The 24,878-nt window shown below is 42.0% G+C and overlaps 1 protein-coding gene across 1 annotated transcript in view; it reads right to left on the reverse strand.

Moving 5' to 3' along the window:
• arhgap15 (Rho GTPase activating protein 15) overlaps positions 1-24,878 on the reverse strand; it is a 130,522-nt gene that overhangs the window by 90,532 nt on the left and 15,112 nt on the right. Inside the window, exons 4-5 of the mRNA XM_084085259.1 lie at positions 24,098-24,250; positions 17,196-17,285 (exon numbers count right to left, since the gene is read on the reverse strand). Of these exons, the coding sequence (XP_083941385.1) occupies positions 17,196-17,285; positions 24,098-24,250 (243 nt within the window). The remainder of the gene's footprint in view (positions 1-17,195; positions 17,286-24,097; positions 24,251-24,878) is intronic.

The raw sequence follows: 24,878 nt of genomic DNA on the forward strand, positions 1-24,878 counted from the left end.
GTTGCTAGTTAGTTTGTAGATTTTGATTATTATTATTACAAAAAACAATTCAGCCCTATATACATTTCGGCCATTTGAAAATAGCCGATCTACAAGCTCACAATGCGTCGCTTTGCGACGCATTGTGAGCTTGTAGATCTGCTATTTTCAAAGTTTAAGTACATTTGGATACCAATACTTTTGTACTTTTACTCAAGTCATTTTTCAATTGTACAATTGTAACAGCGTATTTCTACATTGCAGTATTGATACTTTTACTTAAGTAAGTTGAGTACTTTTTCCCACCACTGTTAACTCCCCATTTCAAGCCCTTTGGAGACTTCACTCACACAGGAGAGGAATTACATTAAACTCTTAGAAAAGGTATTCCATAGGTTTGGTTTATGTGAGCAGTCTCTCCACGACACGTAACAAACACAAGCCTACGCTGATGCAACAACAGCATGTTCTGTGTTTACTTCTTCTCCTCGCCCGTCCACGGGGAGAGTATATAACAATCCTTAAATCACACAACGATTAAAGCGTACTAGATGAAGCTTTTTTTTTTTTTTGCTCTGACAATCGGATGGCAGGCGTGATTGCGTGGGTGAGAGTGGAAGAGCAGCCTATGGAAGGGTTCGATTTGCTGTGTCTGTGTGTGTGTGTGTGTGTGTGTGTGTGGGGCGGGGGGGTGATATCCCCCCTCTCTGGTCATTTTTTAACCCATTGAGACCTGAAGCCGATTCTACATGTCTCCTAAATCTCAACAGTTTTCTGAAAAACGTATGTTTCTATATCAGTGGTGCTCAATCTTTTTCATGTCAAGGACCCCCAAAATTATATGTATTTGGCCGCGGACCCCCATCAAAATATTTTGTTCCAGGGACCCCCCAGAAGCAAAGATTTGAGTTCAAAATGTTCGCTTCAAAAATATATATATTCAGAAGATTTGCATACATTTTCACGATTAAAAAAAAATATCAGATCTACAAGCTCGTAGCGCGGCACTCGGTGCCGCGCTATGAGCTTGTAAATCTGCTATTTTTGAATAGCCCAAAGTGCAAAATAATGTTTTTTAGATCAAATCTAAAAATGACCCAGTTCCAGGTCTTAATGGGTTAACCACATTAAGACTATGATAGCGTCCCTATTTTGGACAAATTTGACAAAAAAATTATAATTTTATTTATTACTTTAATTCAGAAATAAGTGAAAATAGCCGATCTACAAGCTCACAACGTGTCGTAACGCCATGTGTCTTATACGAAGAAGTATACATACCGGGGCTTAAGTGGTTAAGAAAATGCCACACTCTCTGTTTCTTTTAGGAATCAAAACGCTGGCTGACACGGGATGGATGACACACACACACACACACACACACACGCACACACACGCACACACATTACGGAAACCTGCGTGTTTCATCGAGGGGTCAGTCCTCAGTTGACAGACGAGCGCTTCGCTTAGGTATCATTTGGCGGTCGCCCGGGACCACGGCCAGCTGGCCTTAGGAGGACGCCGTGTCACAAAGAGTCTGCGTTGGAACGTGGTGACAGGAATTCATCTTTCAGAACCTTTTTTTTTTTTGGGGGGGGGGGGGGTTGTTTTTCTTTTCCCTTCATTCTGTGGCATGTAGGGGGATGTTATTGTCTCCACCACAATGCAGGGATCCAGAAAAGAAAGAAAAAAAAACACATGAATCCAACTGGAAAGAAGACAATTCGAGTCACTGAATAACTCAAAAAAGTACTGCCAATGTACAGTGCTGTTCTCAACCAGTGGTTCCGGGGACCACCAGTGGTCCTTGAGGGGGTTCCAGGTGGTCCCCCAGCTAAATGATGGAGAGTTGGTAACCAAATGGACCCTTATTAGGTAGATCTTTAACTCTTGAGAGCGTAAAATGAAACCAAATGGACCCTCACGGGTCCATTTGGTTTCATTTTACGCTCTCAAGAGTTAAATTATTGTTAAACATCTGCTTTACTTAACTAAATAATTGTTTTGATCAACGTTTGCCTGTTATTTCTCCTATTGGTACCAACATCAATACAACATGGATGGATTTGTGGCCAAAATCTTATCCAACAATAACAAAATATTCTAAGTTTTGGGTCTGAGAGGCTAAAGCTCATCAAATGGTGGTCCGTGGCTCAAATGGAACGGTGGTCCGTGGCTCAAATGCCGAATAAATAATGGACCCTTGTAGTGATGCGCGGGTCGGGTTTTTTCATGACCCGCCCCGCCCCGCCCCGCCCCGCCACGGAACGCAACCCGCCTCAACCCGCCACGCGAACCCATATATAAATCTATGGCTCAACCCGCCCCGCGACCCGCGATTTTTTTTTAATTCTGTAAAATTATGGTTAGAAAATAATCCCCAAGTGTATTCAAACTGTTTTATTGTTATTATTCTTATTCTTATTAGGAATACAGACAAAACAAGAGCATGTTATTATTTTTATTTTTTTTGCGTGTGAGAGCGCGTGACCCGCTCACCCTCAGCCCGCATCATTTTCTCCGAAATTCTGACTTGACCCACCCGCGCTGCGGGTTGCGGGTCAACCCGCGCATCACTAGACCCTTGATAAGAAAAGGGTTGAAAACCACTGCTGTATACGTACCGAAGGGCCGTTCTTCTTAAGGAGGGACCAGAAACCCCCCCCCCCCCCCCCCCCACCCCTTTGCTAACCCTCCAGAGCTAAACATGACGCTATTGCAATGACGCAAACTGATTGATGTGTGTTAATATGCCACTATGAGACAGTTTCCATTGAAGCCTCCTGGGCCAATTAAGCACAACATTTACAATATATCACAAAAAGTCAACGCTGAACATAATCAGCTGCAGCGTAATGCCCATGAGATGGAAAGAAGAATATAAGACGGCGGTTATGATAGCACAGTAGTGCTAGACGCCGGTGGTAGAAGAAGTACTCAGATATTTTACTTGAGTAAAAGCATTCAATACTGCAATGTAGAAATACTCTGTTACAAGTAAAAGTCCGGAATTCAAAATTTACTGGGATAAAAGTACAAAAGTATTGGTATCAAAATGTGCTTTCAGAAGTTTTCAAATGTATATATATCTTTTGAAAATAGCAGATCTACAAGCTCACAATGTGTCGCATCGCGACCCATTGTGAGCTTGTAGATCGGCTATTTTCAAATGGCCGAAATGTATATAGGGCTTAAGTGGTTATTGTAATGATAATACAAATCTACAAAGTAACTAAAGTTTTCAAATAATTGTAGTGGAGTAAAAGCACAATATTTGCCTCTGAGATGTAGCGCAGTAGAAGTACAAGTATTGGAAATTGGAAATACTCAAGTAAAGTAAAAATGCCTCAAAATTGTACTCAAGTACAGTACTTGAGTACATGTACTTAGTTACTTTCCACGACTGCTAGACGCTGCCCCTCTCTCTCCCCCTCTCTCTCTCTTTCTCTCCCACTGCTTTTGATACCACAGAGATGCTGCCATGCTGCAATATGGCGAGCGTGAAGTTGCGGTAGGCCTACACAGCAGTGTTGCATGGTGGGCACACTGTCGTGACGAGATGAAAAAGCTCATCCTCCAGAGGTAAAGGAACGGAGGAAACGAAGAGAGGAACGCTCGGAGAGTATAGAACCATCAACGGGGATTAGATTCACACAATTAGATGCACAAACTTTGGAATTCGGAGTGTGATTATTAAGCTGTATGTTGAATCTGATCTATGTGGGTCAAAAACAACCTTTTTTTTCACAAGTTTTGTGACAAAGACGTCTCTTATATCGACTACAAGAACTAAGTAAACCGTGCTGTGCCCGGATAAAACATATTTCACAGGTTCGATTTCGTACACTGCGGCTCCGTTTCACAATTTGGGTCTTTGCTCAGCAGGTGGTACTGAGTTCTGGGGAACCCAGAACGTTGTACTTTCAAATGCTTTCAAACGTATAGCGGAAAATTACTGATCTACAAGCTCACAGCGTGTTGCAATGCGACGCAACTGTGAGCTTGTAGATCAGCAATGTTTTGCTTTTTTTTATTCGATTTATTTAAGTTTATTTTAAGTACCTCTCTGCTTCGGGTTATGATGGAAAGACGTCAACAAAAAAACATACACACAGAGGTGTAAAGTAACTACGTACATTTACTCAAGTACTGTACAATTTTGAGGTATTTTTTACTTTACTGAGGCATCTTGTACTTCTACTCCACTACATCTCAGAGGCAAATATTATACTTTTACTCCACTACAATTCTTCGAAACTTTAGTTAGTAGTTACTTTGTAGATTTAGACTATTATTACAAAACATACATTAACCACTTCATTTCGGCCATTTAAAAATAGCCGATCTACAAGCTCACAAGGCGAGCTTGTAGATCGGCTATTTTCAAAAGATTTGTATACATTTTACACATTTGGAAACTTGTGAAATGGGACATTCTGCATAATGTGTATACTTTCTACTTTTGGGGCTTTACGTACATTTTGATACCAATACTTTTGTACTTTAACTCAAGGAAATTTTGAATTACGGACTTTTACCTGTAATAGAGTATTTCTGCATTGCTGTATTGATACTTTTACGTGAGTAAAAAACGTGAGTACTTCGTCCACCACAGCATACACAGAATTGTGGGAAGTTCCAGGTATTACTGAAGGCCCTGGGCTTACCCTCCGTACAGTCGAAAAGAGCTATTACTCACGACATGCAATCAGGAGGCAGTCATCAAGCAAGCAATCAAGCACCGTTTGGCTTAAGACAGATGGCATTAAAGTACTCAGGTCAGCGGCTTTGGGTGGCGATTACATCCTGGGATCAGGGTGACAGGGGGGACGGTTCACACAGACAGGACACTTAACTAGGATATCCCTGCTATACCGCAAAAAAATAGTTTCAACCTGACTCCTCCTCTCATCTAGCCTACTTCCCCCCCTTCACGTGATTCCCTAACCCAGTGGTTCTCAAACTTTTTCATGTCAAGGACCCCCAAATTGACACTTATTAGCCCGCGGACCCCCATTTGAAAAGATATGCCAGGGACCCCCATAAGAGAAGATTTTTACGTCTCTCTAGCAGTGATTCTCAGCCATTTTAATTTCAAGGGCCCCCAGTTTGACATGCATTAGGGCTACAGACCCCCATTTAATGGCATGTATGTCTCTGGGACCCCAATTCATATTGTAAAATCAATGTTAATTTAACTCTGAGAGTGTACAAATGGAACCAAATGGACCCGGTAGGGTCCATTTGGGTCCATTTGTACACTCTCAGAGTTACAGACCCATAAGGGTCCATTTGGTTCCTACCCATCATTTAGCTGGGGACCCCCTGGAACCCCCTCAAGTACCCCTGGGGGTCCCCGGACCCCACTTTGAGAACCAATGCCCTAACCTTCTATCAGTTGTTATTTCCGTTTTTCAAACTTTCGCCGATGAGAGAAAACAACGCGCCCGCTAATTGTGATCGTTGAGGGCCCTTGAGGGTGCTTATATGCGCGCGGCGGGCCCTCGTATAGAAGGTGGCTGGCGCTGGGGTGTTTATGCAAGCGTGTGCTTTTTTTTTGTAATCAATATCCTCATCAGCGTGAACTCGTTGACACGACGAGGTCCGTTTTCCAAATTCAGCGTAAGAAAAATATTCATATTAAATGAATGAGAAAACGCCGACCCTGGCGGTCGAGCCCTCCCTTCCGAAACACTTTGGCCTGAAATGCTAGCGAGCGTAATTCACCTTTAACTCGCACAGAGAGCCTCATCTGCGAGGTGGCCATGGGTCTTTTTTTGGGAAGAATATTAACTCTTTAAGACCGGCGGGGAACGCATTTTTCAGATTTCTTTGGCTATTAGAAAAAAATTGCATATACAAGCTCATAGCGCGGCACCGAGTGCCGCGCTATGAGCTTGTATATCTGCTATTTTTTTTTTGAAAGATCGTCCAAATTTGTGACCGGTCACAGTGGTTTGAGACACAACGGTGGTACATTTTCTGTTTTTTTACATACAGAATCTTTGTACTCCATCTTTGAATATATTGTTTTAAAGCAAACAGTTTTCCGTTCCAGGGACGCCCCCAGAAGCAAATATTTGAGTTACAAATACTTGCTTTGAAAACATATATATATTCAAAGATTTGAACACATTTCCACGATTTTTCAAAAATAGCCAAAGAAATCTATAAAAATGACGCGGATGCGTTCCCGGTCGTAAAGGGTTAAACTTTCTTGGTGATTAGTCAAAAGACAAAAAAAGCGCTGTGTTTTGGAGTGGTGGCAGGTTAACGCTCTCCTCCACTATGAAGTGGACTCATTATTTTCTAGCCCCGGGCCCCATTTCATCATCCTCAGTTGTTTCTCAGTCCTTCTCTCTCTCTCTCTCTCTCTCTCGCTTGTTGTTTTGTAAGTCTGTTTTCTTTCTTTCTTTCTTTCTTTCTTTTTTTCTATCAGATTGCGACTGCGAGAGCCATGTTTGTCAGACCACAAAGGGTACACAGGGAGCCTCACCACATCAGCGCCAGAGTCACCCCCAAAAAACTCAAAAAGAATCAATTAATGATGAGAGAGGGGCTGAGGGAGTGTTGACGTCTTTGTCACAGTGACCGGTTGATATAAAAAACCCGAACCCCCTTTGACACATTTGTAGCTTTTTGTCTCTCTCTCTCTTCTCTTCTGGGGGGGGTTTGTGCTGCAATTTAGACTTTCTCTCCTCCTTTTGTTATTTGCTTTTAACCCATTAAGTCCTGATGGGTTTCCGATTCTACAAAATGTCTTCTAAATCCTAACTGCTTTCTGAAAAAAAAACATGTTACTGGATCAGTGGCTCTCAAACTTTTTCATGTCAAGGACCCCCTAAAATCATATGTATTTGGCCGTCTCAAAATATTTCGTTCCAGGGACCCCCAGAAGCAAAGATTTGAGTTAAAAATGTTTGCTTTAAAAAACAAATATATATATATTCACACATTTTCACACATTTTCAAAAAATAGCAGATCTACAAGCTCGTAAGAGCTTGTAGATCTGCTGAATATCAAAAAATATTAAATAATGGTTTAAGCGGTTACACAGAGACGCATACCCGGCCTTAACGGGTTAACTCACTCAAGCCCAGACACACACGCACTTAGATATTCAGAGAATGCATGAAAAATGCATGACATGCTTATTCAAAGTTGTGCTTTCTTTCTTTTTGATTCCGGCGGAGCGATGTCAAAGAAAGAAAAATCTCAACTTTTATTAGCCTCAGGGGAGCCTCTCTCTTTTTTTTTTTTGAGGCCTTTAGTCTGACCCAGAGGACATCTCCTCTAATCAATGCTGAGGAGAGTCAAAAAAACAAAACAAAAAAAAACGAATTGAAAAGAATATTATCTATTGCCAGCCCTGGCCTGCTTATAGTTATAGTTATGCCACTGTATGGCTGGTGCCCCCGCCTCTGCGCTCTCATTTGAAGTTCCACACAAAACAAACAGAATATCATCTGTGTTGTCGGGCGGGATACCTCATATGTCCAACACTGTTACTTTTCAGAAAATGCTAAAAAAGAAGAAAAAAAAAAGAACCATTGTTCCAATGGTGCGGGTGGAAGAAGTATACTCACATATTTTACTTAAGTAAAAGTAGCAATACCACAATGTAAAAAATACTCTGTTACAAGTAAAAGGCCTGTGTTCAAAATGTTACTTCAGTAAAAGTATTGGCATCAAAATATACTTAAAGTACTAAAATGTTTGAAAATAGCCGATCTACAAGCTCACAACGAGCTTGTAGATTGGCTATTTTCAAATAGCCAAGGTATAAAATAAGGCTAAAGTGGTTAATGTATGTTTTATAATGTAATCATTTATGTCTGCGAAGTAACTAGAAACTAAAGTTTTCAAATAATTGTAGTGGAGTAAAAGTACAATATTTGCCTCTGGGATGCAGTGGAGTAGAAGTAAAAGTACTGAAAATTTTAAATACTCCTGGAAAGTAAAAAAAATACCTCAAATTGTACATAAGTACAGTACTTGAGTAAATGTACTCAGTTACTTTACACCACTGCGATGTAATATTATTATTTAGTCACAATTTAAACACACACACACACACACACACTTTCCCTTTCACGTTCAAAACGTTTTTTTTTTAAGTGTCTGAATAAGCTCACAACGATGGGGCGCATTGTGAGCTTCTGGATCGGCTATTTTTGCTACTTTTGCGTGACACCTTTGCATGGTGAATACAGGCAGTGGTGCAACAACAAACATAGAAAAAAAGTTTCACCGTGGAGATACCAGGTTTCTGACACCGACAGTGGCGATACGGAGCATCTTGTTTTTGCCAGTTTATACACGCTGCAGCTTTTTGACCTGATAGGTTGCAACATTCTCGCTCTTTCTCTCGACCAGCCCTGGAGAAACACACACACAACCGCATAGAAGAGAGAGAGAGAGAGAGCGAGGCAGCTAACCCATCAAGACCGGGAACGCATCTGTGTCATTTTGTTTTTATTTCTTTGGCTATTCAAGATCTACAAGCTCGTAGCGCGGCACAGAGTCTACACTTGTAGATCTGCTATTTTTTTTTTTGAAAAATCGTGAAAATGCGTGAAAATCTTTGAATATATACTTTGCAAAGCGAACATTTTGTAACTCAAATCTTTGCTTCTGGCTGGAGGTCCCTGGAACGACAATATTACAAATGTTCCCCTTTAAAAACGTATATGAGCTCGGCTCTGAGCTCTCCCTAGGCTGGCAGAGGGAGTGTAGCGCCCGGGATTACTTAAGACAATTGGCACTGGGTGAAAAAACGGGGTTCGCAAAAATTGTGGGATAAAAATGAAGTAAAAAACATACATAGTATATATATTCAAAGATTTACAAAAAAAAAATAGCAGATCTACAAGCTCATAGCGCGGCACTGAGTGCCGCGCTATGAGCTTGTAGATCTGCTATTGTTTGAAAAATTGTGAAAATCTTTGCAAATGTATATTTTGCTTGTAGATCTGCTATTGTTGAATAGCCAAAGAAGTAAAAAAAAAATGGACACAGATGCGTTCCCGGTCTGAAAGAGCTAAGCGGCTTCTCTTCTCAACCTCAAAGTGACCCTGTCACAACGGTCAACGTTTCTCACCCTGCTGCGCTGTAGCTGCTTTGCTCTTGTGTTTCTATCTGGTGTTTGTGTTAGCGGGTTCTTTTTTCCGTGAGCAGCATGGCACGAGATCTGGGGGTCCCCCAGGTGTCAAACAGTCCTAATACAAAGAGCAGAGCACTTTTTTTTTTTGCTGCTAGGTATGCATTACAACTTGCGTCAAACCGCTGGGGTTTACTGATAGCCACTGGCGGGAAAGTAAGTAACCGAGTACATGTACTCAAGTGCTGGGCTTATAAGTACAATTTTAAAGGAATAGTTCACCCAAAAGAATTACTTATTTTCTATCAATTACACACCCCATGAAGCATTGAATTCATGGATTTATTTTTTGTTTTTGTCACATTCCTGAGCCAATAATGTGATGATAATAATAAAGATGCTAATGTATCCGGTAGGAGACACAAAGGAGACTCTTTGAGTCTCCTACCGGAGAGACCTCCGATTATGAAATTATTGGCTCAGGAATGCGATAAAAACTAAAATAATCTCCATGAATTCAAGGATTCATGGGGTGTGTAGGCCTAACTGATAGAAAACAAGTACTTTTTTGGGTGAACTACCTTTTTACTTTCAAATTATTTTCACTTTTTGATTATTCATACCTCTCCTCCACTACATCTCAGAGGCAAAACATATCCTGTACTTTTTACTCCACTACAATTATTTGAAAACCTTGAATTACTATACTGCAGATTTGGATTAATACGAAAACAAACATGAGCCACTTAAGAGCTCATTTATACTATAAATAGCCGATCGACAAGCTCAAAACGATGTTGCGATGGGGGCGCGTTGAGACCTCGCTAAAGTACTAGATCTACAAGCTCAAAATGCATCGTTTCGCGCCGCGTTTCGAGCTTGTAGATCGGCTACTTTCGGTGCTTTTGTGTGATCGAGTATAGGGTGTTCATTAAGATAAGAGGTTTCTGCCCGACAACAACGATATCTTGACAAGTGTTTGTACTTTTACTTTGGTACCGTGTAAGTATAAGCCCTAAATACATTGATGCCAATACGTTTGTGCTTTCACTCAAGTCAAATTTAGAAAAACAAGGTATTTCTACATTGAGGTACTTTTACTCAAGTAAAAAAGAAAAGAAAGAATACATCCGAGTACTTCTTCCAGGACTGCTGATAGGCAGATAGATGACACCGTGAGCAGGAAACCCTGGCATTGTTTGGAGAATAGAGAGGGTTGTTTTATCTGCGAGCGTGGGTTAACCCTTTCAAGACCGGGAACGCATCTGCGTCACTTTAGATTTATTTGGGCTATTCGAAATTCTACAAGCTCGTAGCGCGGATCTGCTGTTTTCGATTATTTTTATTTTTTTTAAATGTGTGAAAATCTTTGAATATATATATATATATATATATACTGTACATTTATTATTCAAATCTTTGCTTCTGGGGGTCTGCGGACAAAATACATATAATTTTGGGGGTCCTTGACATGAGAAAGGGTTGAGAACCACCATATCATACCAACATAATTTTCCATTTTTTTAAAAACTGTTAAGATTTAGAGGGCATATGTAGAATCCTCAAAACAAACATTTGAGTTAAAAATGTTCGCTTAAAAAATATATATATATATTCAAAGATTTGCACACTTTTTAAAAAAAAATAACAGATCTACAAGCTCGTAGCGCGGTACTCGAGCTTGTAGATCTGCTATTTTTGAATAGCAGTATAAAATATGGTTATAGCAAAAAAAATATCTAAAATGACACGGTACAGTATGCGTTCCCCGGTTTGAGAGGGTTAACCTTGAAGGAAAACAGCAGCGGCTCCAACATAACACGTTACACCACAGAACAATGTGCAGGCTGTAGAGACATGGGATTATGATATTGTAAGGAAGAGGTGAGGAAAGTGTCAAATGAAAAAAGGGACAGCGCAGCTGAGTAAATACAGTGTCAGGCTCGGTGACAATAGGCTCAAGTGACATCCTTCACCCCCCCCCCCCCCGTCCTACACCACCCCCGACCCCCCCGTACGTCACCCCTGCTGGTGGAATTTCTAGACCTGTAAGTGTCATTCCTCACAACAGCAGTTGCTTCTCAAACATGTTCATGTCAAGGACCCCCAAATTGATTATGTGTTTGGCTGGCCGCGGACACGGACCCCTCCCCCACACACGTTTAAAAATAGTTTGTGCCCGGGACCCCCATAAGAAAAGATATGTCAACATTTGTTGTCAAGGTTTGTCAACTTTTTCCAAAGAACTGCCCCAAAAATTGTTTTTAAAGGAGTGGTTCACCCAATCATCTATCAATTGCACACCCCATGAAGACTTGAATTCATGGATTTTTTTATTTTTTTTTATCGCATTCTTAAGTCAATAATTTCATGACCGGTTGTATTTCCAGTATACATTTTCCTGATACATTAGCATCTTTCCACCGGTAATCAAATTATTGGCTTAGGAATGTGACAAAAAAAATATATATATATGTGAATTCAAGTCTTCATGGGTTGTGCGATTGATAGAAAATAAGTAATTTTTTGGGTGAACTACTCCTTTAAACTGGTCCTCATTTTAGCTGGGGACCCCCATGGAACCCACTCAAAGACCCCAGGGGGGGATGCCAGACCCTTTTGATTCATTAAATACTTTATTAACAGTTTGCAAAAGAAGGCACGGTGGCGCCAATGTGCCCCACTTTGAGAACTAGTGACTAAAAGGCGAACACATGAACTTGGGTTCAGGGCAACAACATGGTGGTTCACACATTACTGAGAATACCTAAGGCCTGATTCTACAAATGTCTTCTACATTTTTTTTTTTCAGAACAAACGTATGTTTCTATATCAGTGGTTCTCAAACTTTTTCATGTCAAGGACCCCCAAGATGATATGTATTTGGCCGCGGACCCCCATCTCAAAATATGTTGTTCCAGGGACCCCCCAGAAGCAAAGATTTGAGTAAAAAATGGTCGCTTTAAAATATATATATATATTCAAAGATTTGAACACGATTTTTTCAGAAATACAGTAGCAGATCTACAAGCTCATAGCGCGGCACGAAGGGACGCGCTATGAGCTTGTAGATCTGCTATTTTCTTATAGCCAACCAATGTGTTATAATATAGTTAAAATCTAAAATGATACTGCATGCTTTCCCCCCCATCCACACCAAATCTCTTCGCCAAAGATAGCAGATCTGTTATTGTTGTGTGTGAGAGAATGTTCTTCTCCCCCAGAATCCAGATGCTGGGGAAGGTGTTCCAAGTCCGTTGTGATATATACATACATACTGCACAAAAATGCAGAAATTCCTTGTTTTTAGTAGTTTTCTTTTCCTCTCCTTGAGCCGCACGTTTGCCATTTTTGTCTACATTTCTAACCACTTCTCCCGTGCTATCCCAACGCCCCTGGTGCCTGGCTGTGTTAATCCCTACAGAGCAGACCCTTAGAAAATTGATTGAACTCCCTTCCTTGCACACGCTCCCACCAACTTATTCTTCTTTTTTTTCTTTTTTTACAGCTAGGGAAAGAGAGGGCACTTCTTTATTTATTTTTTCTCGAGGAGATGATAGCCGGGAGAGGTTTGGTTTTCAGCTCTTCTCTCTATCCCTTTTACCCATAACTTCCTGTAAGGAAGTGAGCAGGTCTTCCACTATGCGCTCCGCTCATCATCGCAGTGGTGGAAAGTAACTGAGTACATTTACTCATGTATTGTATTCGAGTACAATTTTGATGTACTTTGACTTTACTCGAGTGAATGCACATTTTTCAATGCTCTATACATCTACTCCACTACATCTCAGAGGCAAACATTGTAATGTTTTACTCCACTGCAATGATTTGAAAACTTTAGTTACTAGTTACTACAGATTTTGATTATTATTACAAAACAAACATACATTAACCACTTAAGCCATTGGTTCTCAAAGTGGGGTCCGGGGACCCCCAGGGGTCCTTGAGGGAGTTCCAGGGGGTCCCCAGCTAAATGATGGATAGTTAGGAACCAAATGGACCCTTATGGGTCTGTAATGTTACATGAACATTGATTTTACAATATGAATTGGGGTCTCAGAGATAGAAATGCCATAACATAGGGGTCCGTAGCCTAATACATGCCAAAACTGGGGCTCCTTCAATTAAAATGGTTGAGAACTGACTGCTAGAGCTGTGAAAATCATCTCTTATGGCATATCTTTTCAAATGGGGGTCCGCGGGCTAACAAGTGTCAATTTGGGGGTCCTTGACATGAAAAAGTTTGAGAACCACTGACTTAAGGCCTATTTTATACTTTGGCTATTCAAAAATAGCCGATCTACAAGCGCGTAGAGCTTGTAGAACGGCTATTTTTTTTTTGAAGATGATGCCAATACTTATGTACTTTCACTCTAGCAACATTTTTAATAAGGCTTGTATGTATTACTTGTAACAGAATACTTCTACGTTGTGATATTGCTACAAGTACTGAGTACGTGGTCCACCAGTACTCGTTGGAGAAGAAGTGATCTCTGGGAGAAAAAAAAAACAGCTGTTGAGCCGCGAGGTCTTACAAAGTGGACACGGAACCGGGGGGGTCGCGACCTTTGCCTTTGGCAGAGCAGCCCGTCGATGACAAGCCTGTCAGGGGAGGATATACTGCCTCACAGGAGGAAGGGAGAGGATAATACCCGCTTCAAAACCAACAACCATCATTACCAAAATATTTCATTAGGTTAGCAAAGCAATTGAGGAAAAAAAAGGCACTTAGATTATTTGGACATTTTTCTTCTAAGCGCTCGAAAATGTAATCAACACTTTTCGCCCTGCGGAACACAAGAAATGACTCATGTTAACCCATAGAGACCGGGAAAGAATCTGTGTCGTTTTTTGATTTCAGATCTACAAGCTCATAGCGCTATGAACTTGTAGATCAGCAATTTTTGAAAAATCAAACATTTGTGCTAATCTTTGAATATAGATATATATATTTTGATATATATATATATTTTTTTTTTAAGAAAACATTTGTAACTCAAATCTCTGCTTCTGGGGATTCTATAAATGTCTTCTAAAATCCTACTTTGTTTTAATATCAGTGGTTCTCACACTTTTTCATGTCAAGGACCCCAAATGATATGAATTTGGCTGCGGACCCCCATCTCAAAATATTTTGTTCCAGGGACCCCCATGAAGCAAAGATTTGAGCTCCAAAATATATACTATACTCAAATATTGGCACAAGTTTCACGATTAAAAAAAAAAAATAGCATATCTACAAGCTCATAGCGCTATGAGCTTGTAGATCTGCTATTTTTGAATAGCCAAAGAAATCTTAAAATGACACGGATGCATTCCCAGTCTTAATGGGTTAAGGCGATGATGAAGTTTGGAATAATTAGTTGGCATAATTTAGTAAAAATTGAAAATACTCTCAAAATGGGTATCAGGGCTCAGATTGCAGCATCGCAAAATAAACTACAGCCAGCCTTCAGATTATGGTTCAAAAGGAGTAATTATGCTGCTATGCTCTTTTAAATAGCGGAGAAAAGGCAAGAATCTGCCTCGTATAGTCAAGTGGTATGAGAAATGGTGACATAAGTGGGTATCAAAAAATAAATAATGCCATTATGCTTTTAATCACATCTGTCTATCTGGCAGACCCATCTTCCGGAGGTATTTTCTTAGATTATAAATCACACTTTGGGGGACAGACAGGGGGCCAAATTAACAGCAACTTTCTGTGCTAATTTTAACTTTAATCCCGCTGTTGATTGACAATGTTGTCAGGCCTCCGAATAGCTTTGCTGTCGACATTACAAGCACTCCTCTGTCCACGGCACTTGGATTATTAAAAGATTATGTTGTAATTCCCGTTTTAATCTGGCCTCTGCATTAAGATTTCAGAGCTGAAACGTTGTGCGAGAAGAGGAGTATAGCACTCTGCCAACATGAAGTGTCTTAAGCATTTGATGAGATCTGGAAATCATGCTGTCGGCCGACTTTCTCTTTCTCTCCTGGATGTCACGGCGCTTTCACTAGAGCCCGACCCATATGGCAGGATTGTGGGTCCAATTGCGGAGTCCTAAACTACAGATTACCACATTTTTTTTCCCGATATTTTTTGTCAAAAAGTACAAAATCTATTCTAATCAACTTGATAGAACTTCAAAGTTTGATTTGGTTAAATGTTCAAATTGAACGTTCAAATATAGCCGATCTACAAGCTCACAACTCGCCACAATGTGTCACAAGCAGTGGTGGAAAGTACTGTACTTAGGTAAATGTTTTGGTATTTGTACTTTACTTGAGTATTTCCAATTTACAATACTTCAACTTCTACTCCACTGCATCTTGGATCCAAATATTGTATTTTTACTCCGCTACATTCATTTGAAAACTTTAGTTACTAGTTACTTTGTAGATTTAGATTATTATTACAAAACATACATCAGCCCTATATACATTTCGGCCAATTGAAAATAGCAGATCTACAAGCTCACATTGTGAGCTTGTAGATCGGCTATTTTCAAATGATTTTTATACATTTGAAAACTTGAAATGGGACATTCTGAATAATGAGCACTTTTACTTTTGGTACTTTTTGATGCCAATACTTTTGTACTCAAGTACATTTTGAATTCCGGACTTTTACTTGCAACAGAGTATTTCTATAGGGCAGTATTGATACTTTTACTTTAAGTAAAAAAAATGGGAGTACTTTTTTCCACCACTGGTCACAACATATCGGCCACACATATCGGCCGCAGGGACGTCCACAGATAGACTCTAGGTGGTGCTAGAGCCCCTGCCCTTTGCCCTCTTGACCAGAAGTGCCCTTTTGAAAGTCTTCAACAGGGGGTCCGGGACCCCTAGGGGGTCCTCAGAGTTACTACAGGGGGTCCGCCAAATCTTTATGTGATATGATTTTTCTTTTTACCATAACCACTCGAAACCTAGCATCCGTTTTCTGAGGAGAACTTTAGCCAAAAATAGCAGATCTACAAGCCCACAACGCCTCGCAGTGCGAGGCGTTGTGAGCTTGTAGATCGGCTATTTTTGGCTAAGAGGTATAGGTGTAGAGGGAAAAAAGAGCAGACCAAGTAAACCAAAAAAAAGGATAATTTACTTGAGCACCTGCCCCTCAAAATGTCTGTGCACGCCACTGATCGGCCGTACTGATAGATAGAAGGGTCTGGATCTCATTTCCACATAGTGACATTTTGATCGGTTTGCTTCCCTGGCTCAAGTCCTTGTCAAAACATTATCTTCAAAGACAAAGGACAAGAGGAAGAAGAATACTACTGTGCAAGATCAGCCTTAATGCCATAAAAGTGCATAATCATTTGTAGGATCAGGATGTACAGAAGACTGCTCCGTAGCAGCATCACGCATTATAAGAATAATACAATCTGACTCAAATGTAATTCTGCTCAGGAACAGGTGGCCATAGACACTGAATGAATCATCTGAACTGCTATCTTAACCACTTAACCCATTAAGACCAGCAACGTATCTCTGTCATTTTAGATTTCTTTGGCTATTCAAAAATAGCAGATATACAAGCCATATATGAGCTCAGTTCTGGGCTCTCCCCAGGCTAGCAGAGGGAGAGTAGCGCCCAGGATTGCATAGGCAATTGGCACTGGGTGAAAAAAACGGGTTACAAAAATCGTGGGATAAAAATGTAAAAAAACAAGGCATGACTCAGTCATTTATTCCAGCTTGCTTTCTTTTTCTCTCTCTCTCTGTGTACAGTATGTGTGTGTGTGTGTGTGTGTGTGTGTGTGTGTGTGTGTGTGTGTGTGTGTGTGTGTGTGTGTGTGTGTGTGTGTGTGTGTGTGTGTGTGTGTGTGTGTGTGCGTGTGCGTGTGTGTGTGTGTATTACTCTGTCACGGCGATTTACCGATGGCAGGCGTGTATAGTAGCCATAGAGGCGAGAGCCGTGTCTAGTAACCATAGCTTGGGAGGACGAGACCGCCCGTTCAGAGTATGGGAAAGTATCCCCATTGGCTTAAAGGACAGCCAATGATTGAAAACATGTCGTGAATATGTCGAACACATGGATGACTAGTAGGTCAGTCTCTTCTTAGACCAGCTTGCAAGCTGGTAAAAAGGGGAAAAAAGTCGCAATGGTGGTCTTGGTTGTCTCACCTGGACCACGTTCTTCCTGCTGGACTTCTCTGTTGTCCACTCCACCACGGCCCCCGCCAGGTCCACTCCATCAGGCCTGCATCCAGATTTCTACAGATAGAAGCACGGATACAAAGGGGGGGCGTCAGAGATCAGCAGTGGTGGAAAAAGTACTCAAATGTTTTTTTTTTACTTAAGTAAAAGTATCAATAGTGCAATGTAGAAGTACTCTGCTACAAGTGATTTCAAAATGTGTTGGTATAAAAATGTACTTAAAGTACTAAAAGTAAAAGTACTAATATGTTTAATTCATGGAGATTTGTTTTGTTTTTGTGGCATTCCTAAGCCAATAATTTGATGACCGGTAAGTCTCCTATTGACTGATGAATTCAATGCTTCATGGGGTGTGCAATTTAATTGATAGAAAATAAGTCATTTTATGGGCGAAGTACTCTATTAATGTACAATAATCAGAGTCCAATAATATGAAATATGTGATTCCAATAATACAAATACTTTGGTACTTTGACTTAAGTAAGATTTTGAATGCCAGGACCTGTACTTAAACCTGTAAGTACTTTTACACTGTGGTATATCGTCTCTGTCGGGGTGGAAAACGCATGTCCAAAACTGTAACCGTTTCAGGATTCAAATAAAAAATTATCAAAAGTAGCAGATCTACAAGCTCGACACGCGTCGCTCTGCGCCCCGTTTCGAGCTTGTAGATCTGCTACTTTTGATAATTTTCTGTGACGCTGTAGTATGATCAAGCAGGGCAGGGGTCTTCAACCTTTTCAGGCCAAGGACCCCCTAGCTGAGAGAGAGATGAAGCAGGGACCCCCTCTATATTGTATAAAATTGAAAACTTTTTTGGGGTTTACTTGGTCTGCTCTTTTTTCCCTGTACACCTATGCCTCTTTGCCAAAAATAGCAGATCTACAAGCTCACAACGCCTCGCAGCGCGAGGCGTTGTGAGCTTGTAGATCGGCTATTTTTGGTTAAAGTTCTCCTCAGAAAAGGGATGCTAGGGTTCAAGTAGTTAAGGTAAAATAAAAAATCATATCACACAAAGATTTGGCGGACCCCCTGTGGTAACTCTGAGGACCCCCTAGGGGTCCCGGACCCCCTGTTGAAGACCCCTGAAGTAGGGTGTTCATTTAAAAAAAAGAAAACACGAACATCTAAAATATGGAGATAATACTGTAGGTTTCTGCGTGACAGCAACGATATGCTACGTTTACTCCAAAAGTAAAAAAATCTGAGTACTTCTCCCAGCGCTGCTTGGCGCGGTCGTGCTCTTCCACGACCTTTTACCACAACGGACGCTCATATCGTTATTCCAACAACATGACCTTCATCAGGCTCAAGACCAAGAAAAAAAAAGAACACACTCCAGCAATATCAGAGCAGAGTGCAATAATGTAATCGAATGAGAAGACTTACCAATTTATTTCTGCTTTGGTCTCACAGTTTTACCCACGTATATTATTTCTATCATTCTCTTTTCAAACGAGCATGAAAAGTTTTACTGTATTTTCAATATCCTCGATATCTTATTCTTCTCCCTTTCCCTTTGGCAATTAAAACCGCTGTGTGTAACCGTGGCACAATAAGAGAACGACTTTGTTTTCCGTCGAAGAGAGAGAAATGTGATTTGGAAAATGCTGCTTTTCAAGCAAGAACTAATCAAAGTAAAAGGCATGGCCACGGCCATTTAGATATTATTGCCTTTTACTGTGGTCTCAGCTAATTCAAACCATTTCTAAGACATGAGATTTCTTGAGGATGAAAAAAAAAAAGAAAAGATTGAGAAAAAAAAAAGAAAATTAAAATTCCGTAAGCAATGTCATACAATATGGAAGGACCCTTTGAAACAATGGCGTCTCACTACAAAGGGGACTCTCCTATCTGGCTCCAATTTTCTTCCATATCGGGGAAACTACAAACTCGGCTGACGATTCGGATATTGACAAATAGGATTATTGATACTAAAAGCCTTTGATTTTATTTAACCCCTTAAACCTACCGTCTAATGCCTAAGGTAAGGAGGAGAGGTTGAAAGTGGTTAAAAAAAGTGACATCAAACTAATTGGGACACAACGCGGTCACGACGCGTTGTGAGCTTGTAGATCTGCATTTTACATTTTTACATTTTAGTATTTTTACTTTTGGTACTGTACTTTAAGTACATTTTGACACCAATACTTTTGTACTACAATTCTGTAACTTATGTTTCAGAATCAGTGGTTCCCAAACTTTTTCATGTCAAGGACCCCGAAATTATATGCATTTGGCCGCTCATAGCGCGGCACTCGGTGCTATGAGCTTGTAGATCTGCTCATTTTGAATAGCCCAAAGAAATCTAAAGTGACGGATGCACTACGGGATTGAATGGGTCAAAGGTTTCCCCAAAGGTAAAACGTGAAAAGGCCCAAAAGTGTACCCAGTAAACAGAGCCTGGCTGTGCGTACATTATTTGACTAATGCTGCCTTACAATCTAACTATATAAATGGCGACCAACTTCCGCACCCTCGGTGTCCACACCCCACAGCTCTGTTATCGACTAAACAACGCACCGCCAGACCACATGTCGCCAACTGACTCGCCACGCCGGCCGCGCTGAATTTACGCCTCGCGTAGGGGACATCTCACTGCTCAATACACCTTTTCCACCGCGCAACATAATTACTTCTGCTCACCAAATGTCGGACAAAACGGAAGGGGAGGCAGCTTCGTACCGTTTACCGTGCGCACGACCTCATCAACACAACAGCACGCAGCCGCTGCGGGGGTTTTTTCCTTTTTTTCCAAACTTTTTTTTTGGTCACCATTTTCTCCAGGCACCATTTCTGGTGTAACGTCGGGTGTTTCTTTTCACCAGCCAATCACCTTTCACGTTGCCACGTCCGTTGCCACGTCGCGCTGACGTACGCTAAACAAGCGCTGCCGTGCGCACAATGCAAACGAGCCCAAAGGCGCGCCAAAATCAGCCGACCATTGCTTACACACAAAGTCAGACCTGGCAACGCAGCCTACGCCAATCATGTGTGAGAGATCTACAAGCTATGGGGCAGAGACGCCACCGTATCTTAGCAACAACTACAGCGCTCACTCTCATTGGTCGTGTCACGCTAAGAGCAGTCTCCAGACAATGGCATCGCAGACTGCTTGCTGTTACTGCTGTAGCCATCACAGGCAGTTGCAGCACGACGGACAGGGCGCTGTGATAGCTGCCATGTCGCTAACGCTAACCTGGTTGTCATGCCTGCAGCGCCTGTGCAATCACTTTGTCAACAATGCACGTTCGTGTGGTGAATGTCTATATTGCTGCTCAGTTCGTCCATTGTAGATGGTGTATGTTTGTGTGTGTCTTCTGGAGAACTATGTCGCTCCACAGCAACTACAGTAACTAACGTAATGGCAGGACCGCCCCGTGCAACAGATGTTAGGCTGCATTATGGTCATGTAGTAATTTCAGATAATTTCGCTCCGATTAGAGCAGTGTTTATCAACCCTTTCACGCCGCCCCCCCCCCCCCCCAAATACACGTACTTGATCTGGGACCCCCCAATTCTGTTTGACTCCGTTCCACAAGTAAATATTGTGAAAATAGCCGATCTACAAGCTCGAAACGCCTCACGTTCAGAGGCTTTGTAAGCTTGGAGATCGGCTATTTTCTACATGATTGCCTCTTTCTTACATTCTTTGCCAATGTGGCCCATGTTTTCATAGCATAGTTTATTGACTACTTCTGTTGCAGAAATGGCCATTTCCTTCACTTGCGGTTTTTTATTGTCTCCGCCAGGCCGAAAGGCATGGCGCAACACTATGTTTCACCCCCTGTCCGTCCGTCTGTGATAGCTAATCTCTCACATCGTTGACTTGATCGCAGCACAATAACAGCCCGATGTGGAGAGTCAGTGAGAGCTGGATAAACGACGTAAAATGTGTCAAAAGGAGTCTGTACGCCTATCGCTAAATGAACACATGACGTTGGTGGGAGAGCAGATATTGTGTCTTTTGGACAAACAGCAGCGTGGTGCTGATGTTTGTTGTGTGAAGCAGCTTAATGTCAACGTGTTTGTGTTCGAGCGCCTCAGTGCGGCTGCAGAGTTCATGTGCAACCTCTTCCAGAGACACACAGAGACACTAGAAACTCTGCTGGGGAAAAAAAACACTGCTGGGCATTGACTTTCCTATGGACATTGATCTACACACTGCAGGTATATCTGCTACACACACAACATCAAACTACACACTGCAGGTATGATGCAGCGTTTGCATTACAGCCAGCATGCCAGCGTAGTTCCCATATGGTTTCAAGGTGGGCTAAACCATATGGACCCCATGTCAGCAATGTCAGCGGCATCCACTTCAGTCCCAACTGCGATGCCCATGCAGGCTATAAGTAGCTTCTACCTGGCCCTTAGGTGGGCCCCAACTAGCCATGTTTATGTGGGACCAAGGCGGGTCCTAACTGGGTTTGCCCATGCAGGCTTTAACTGGGTTCTACCTTGGCCCTAGGTGTACCCTAACCAACCACAGTGCAGTGCCCATCGCTCCAATTGTTGTGACGTCAGGGCTCTCAATACTGCACATTGGTGGAGGAGGAGGGGCCGCAGGGCGACCGCACACATCGCTGAACCAATGGTAGCCCACGGATGTTTCCTCTGTGGATTTACAATCTGCCCCTCTATGCCACATATCATCCGCACTACAGGGTCTTCACTGACCGAGCCACGGCCCCACTGACCCTCATGACGCTACGCCACTTAAACGTGCGGCAGCATGCGCTGGGTTGCCAGGTTTGCACAGCCTGCGCCAGAAACAAGCAACCACCTTCATGAAAAAAAAAAAAACACCGAAATGGTCCGCAATGTTCCAGGGGTGTCCCCGCGCGTCCCAACACTCCACAGGGGGTCAGTGGACCATCAGGGGGTCCGCGGACCCCCTGTGGACCCCCTGAAACATAACAAATATTATTTCTTCAAATTTTTTCCTTTTTCAAAAAAAAAATTCCACAGTTTCACTCCGGCGATTTGGGTCCCCCAATATACACACGGCTGGGCCCCGTGCGCGGCTGGGATTGAGGGGGGCGTAGCCCCCCGAAACTCTAGTTACAACATAACACAGGCTCACAAGCTCTTTTTGTGTGAGGCAGCGTATATACATTGCAGCTGATTTGAGTTAAAAAGCATACTTTTACACTTTGGCTATTCAAAAATAGCAGATATACAAGCTCATAGCGCGGCACCGAGTGCCGCGCTACGAGCTTGTAGATCTGCTATTTTAGAAAAATTATGAAAATGTGTGCAAATCTTTGAATACATATTGTTCTAAAGCGAACATTTTTAACTCAAATCTTTGCTTCTGGGAGGTCCCTGGAACAACATATTTTGAGATGGGGGGTCCGCGGCCAAATACATATCATTTTGGGGGTGCTTGACGTGAAAAAAGATTGAGCACCACTGATATAGAAACATACGTTTTTTTTCTGAAAACTGTAGGAGACATTTGTAGAATCGGTGTCGCGAGCCTAATTTGTTTCAGAGACTAAAAAGATGAACCACATCATATAAACCCGTCATCAGAAAAAAAAACACACTGGCGGAGATTCGATTTCAAAGAAGAGACACGGCTATCAGGGGTGTGTATCGCCCACATGTTGGATCCTTTTTCTCCCTGAGAAAACAAGCGAGTCAAACGAGACGACGGTTTCCATCGGAAAGGGGTCAGATAACTTCAATCTGTGTGTAAAAAAAATAAAAAGCCCGGCCCCTCAAAATGTCGCTCTCGAATAATGAACTATTGGACGGAGGGGACTCTGACAGACCCGACACTCACGGGGCTCAGTAAGGGAGAAGGCTTTGATTAAGTCCTCCGAGCTTCATTAAAAACCATGGCAAGCTCATTTTAGAGACAGCCCTCCCCTATCCAATACTCTCACTCTCTCTCTCTCTCTCTCTCTCTCTCTCTCTTTCTACCAGTCACCAGTTTCTGTCTTTTTCTGTGTTTGTCTTCTCCCTCTCTCTCTCTCTCTCTCCCTCTCTCTCTCTCTCTCTCTCTTACTCCTCTCTATATGCACGTCAGAGGCACATCAGGGCAGGGTGGATTAAAGTCTGATACATACACACAGGCCGTCAGACAGGCGCTCTAGCACACCCGCACACGCACACACACGCGGAGGCAGCAACAACACACACGCCAAACACTGTGTCTGTGCACTGCGCTGTCTTCCAGGAGTGTGTGTAGGGTGGTGGTGGTGGGGTGGGGGGGGGGGGGGGTGGGGGGGTAAACAGTCCCCTCATTGGTTTCTGATGGGGGTGAGCTCCAGTCCTCGGGATCAAAGCCAAAGTTAATTTGCCAGTTTGAGTAGAAAAATACGAAAATGAAAAGAATACGGTTCATTTCTTGGCATCAAATTAAAAATGCAGTGTGTGTGCGTTCACTCAACGTTTGCACTCTTTAATGCTAATAGGCAAGGCTCTCTGAAGGTTGATATGAGGCCATAATTGAACGCTGGCCCTCTTATATAGTCTGACTGGTAATGGTGGCCAACTCTTTGCTATGTGGTGTCACTTCTGACTTTACTGTCACTTTTTCTCTTTTTTTTTCAAACCTGGATATGTAGCTCTCGCTCTGAGTGCGTGTGTGTGTGTGTGTGTGCGTGCATGCGTGCGTGCGTGTGCGTGTGCGCGCCTGCGTCTGTGTGTGCGCGCGTGCGTCTGTGTGTGTGTGTGTGTGTGTGTGTGTGTGTGTGTGTGTGTGTGTGTGTCAGGCATATGCACTGGTTTGTGTGCAAGAAGAAGAAGGAAGAGAGAGACAAAACAAAAGGATAGAAGAGGGGGATTGAGGGGAGCGACAGTAAAAGGAAGAGACGTGAAGCAGCTTATGGAGTGAGAGTGAATATGCATTTACATACCAAATTCGATAAAGCCGCCTCTTGCTTGCTCTCTTTGTAAAAGAGGAGCTGGTCGGCGGCCAGGACTACCCACGTGGAGGTCCAATTCTTCCGCAGCTTTTTGCCACCTTCTGATATTTTCGCTTTATTCAAATATTCACCTTTCAGCTCAACCTGACAAAAAAAAAACATTCAACAGGGGGGAGAGAAAGAAAATAAAATCAGCGCCAACAAAATTAACATAGACAACACATGGAAAAAAAAGTATGAATTAATTTGAGGGGGAAAAAAAGCATAGCAGAGAATTATTATGCTGCACAAAAGTATAACTCCTCAGTGTTAACCCATTAAGACCGGGAACGCATCTGTGTCATTGCAGATTTCTTTGGCTATTCAAAAATAGCAGATATACAAGCTCATAGCACGGCACAGAGTGCCGCGCTATGAGCTTGTAGATCTGCTATTTTTTTTTTCTTAAATTGTGAACATTTATTTTTAAAAATGTTTTCAAAAAACTGTTAGAATTTTAGAAAACATTTTTTTTAATCGGCCACAGGTCTTAATGGATTAATTTATGCATTTGTAACAGGTCCATTTTGGTTTGATTTATTTGATTTGCACAACAGGATATACAGCCTATATACTATATATATATATATATATACATATGCATAATATAAGTTCTTTCCTAGGAAAGATGACAGTTAGTTGTTGTGCCGGTGAGGTAAAGAAACCCTAGGAGGGCTTATAATATAAGAGAACCTCACTGCTTATTACATGTCAGTTACACTTGTTACACGTC

The sequence above is a fragment of the Gymnoscopelus microlampas genome, assembly GCF_963454915.1.
Source record: "Gymnoscopelus microlampas genome assembly, chromosome: 17".
Taxonomy (NCBI): Eukaryota; Metazoa; Chordata; class Actinopteri; order Myctophiformes; family Myctophidae; genus Gymnoscopelus; species Gymnoscopelus microlampas.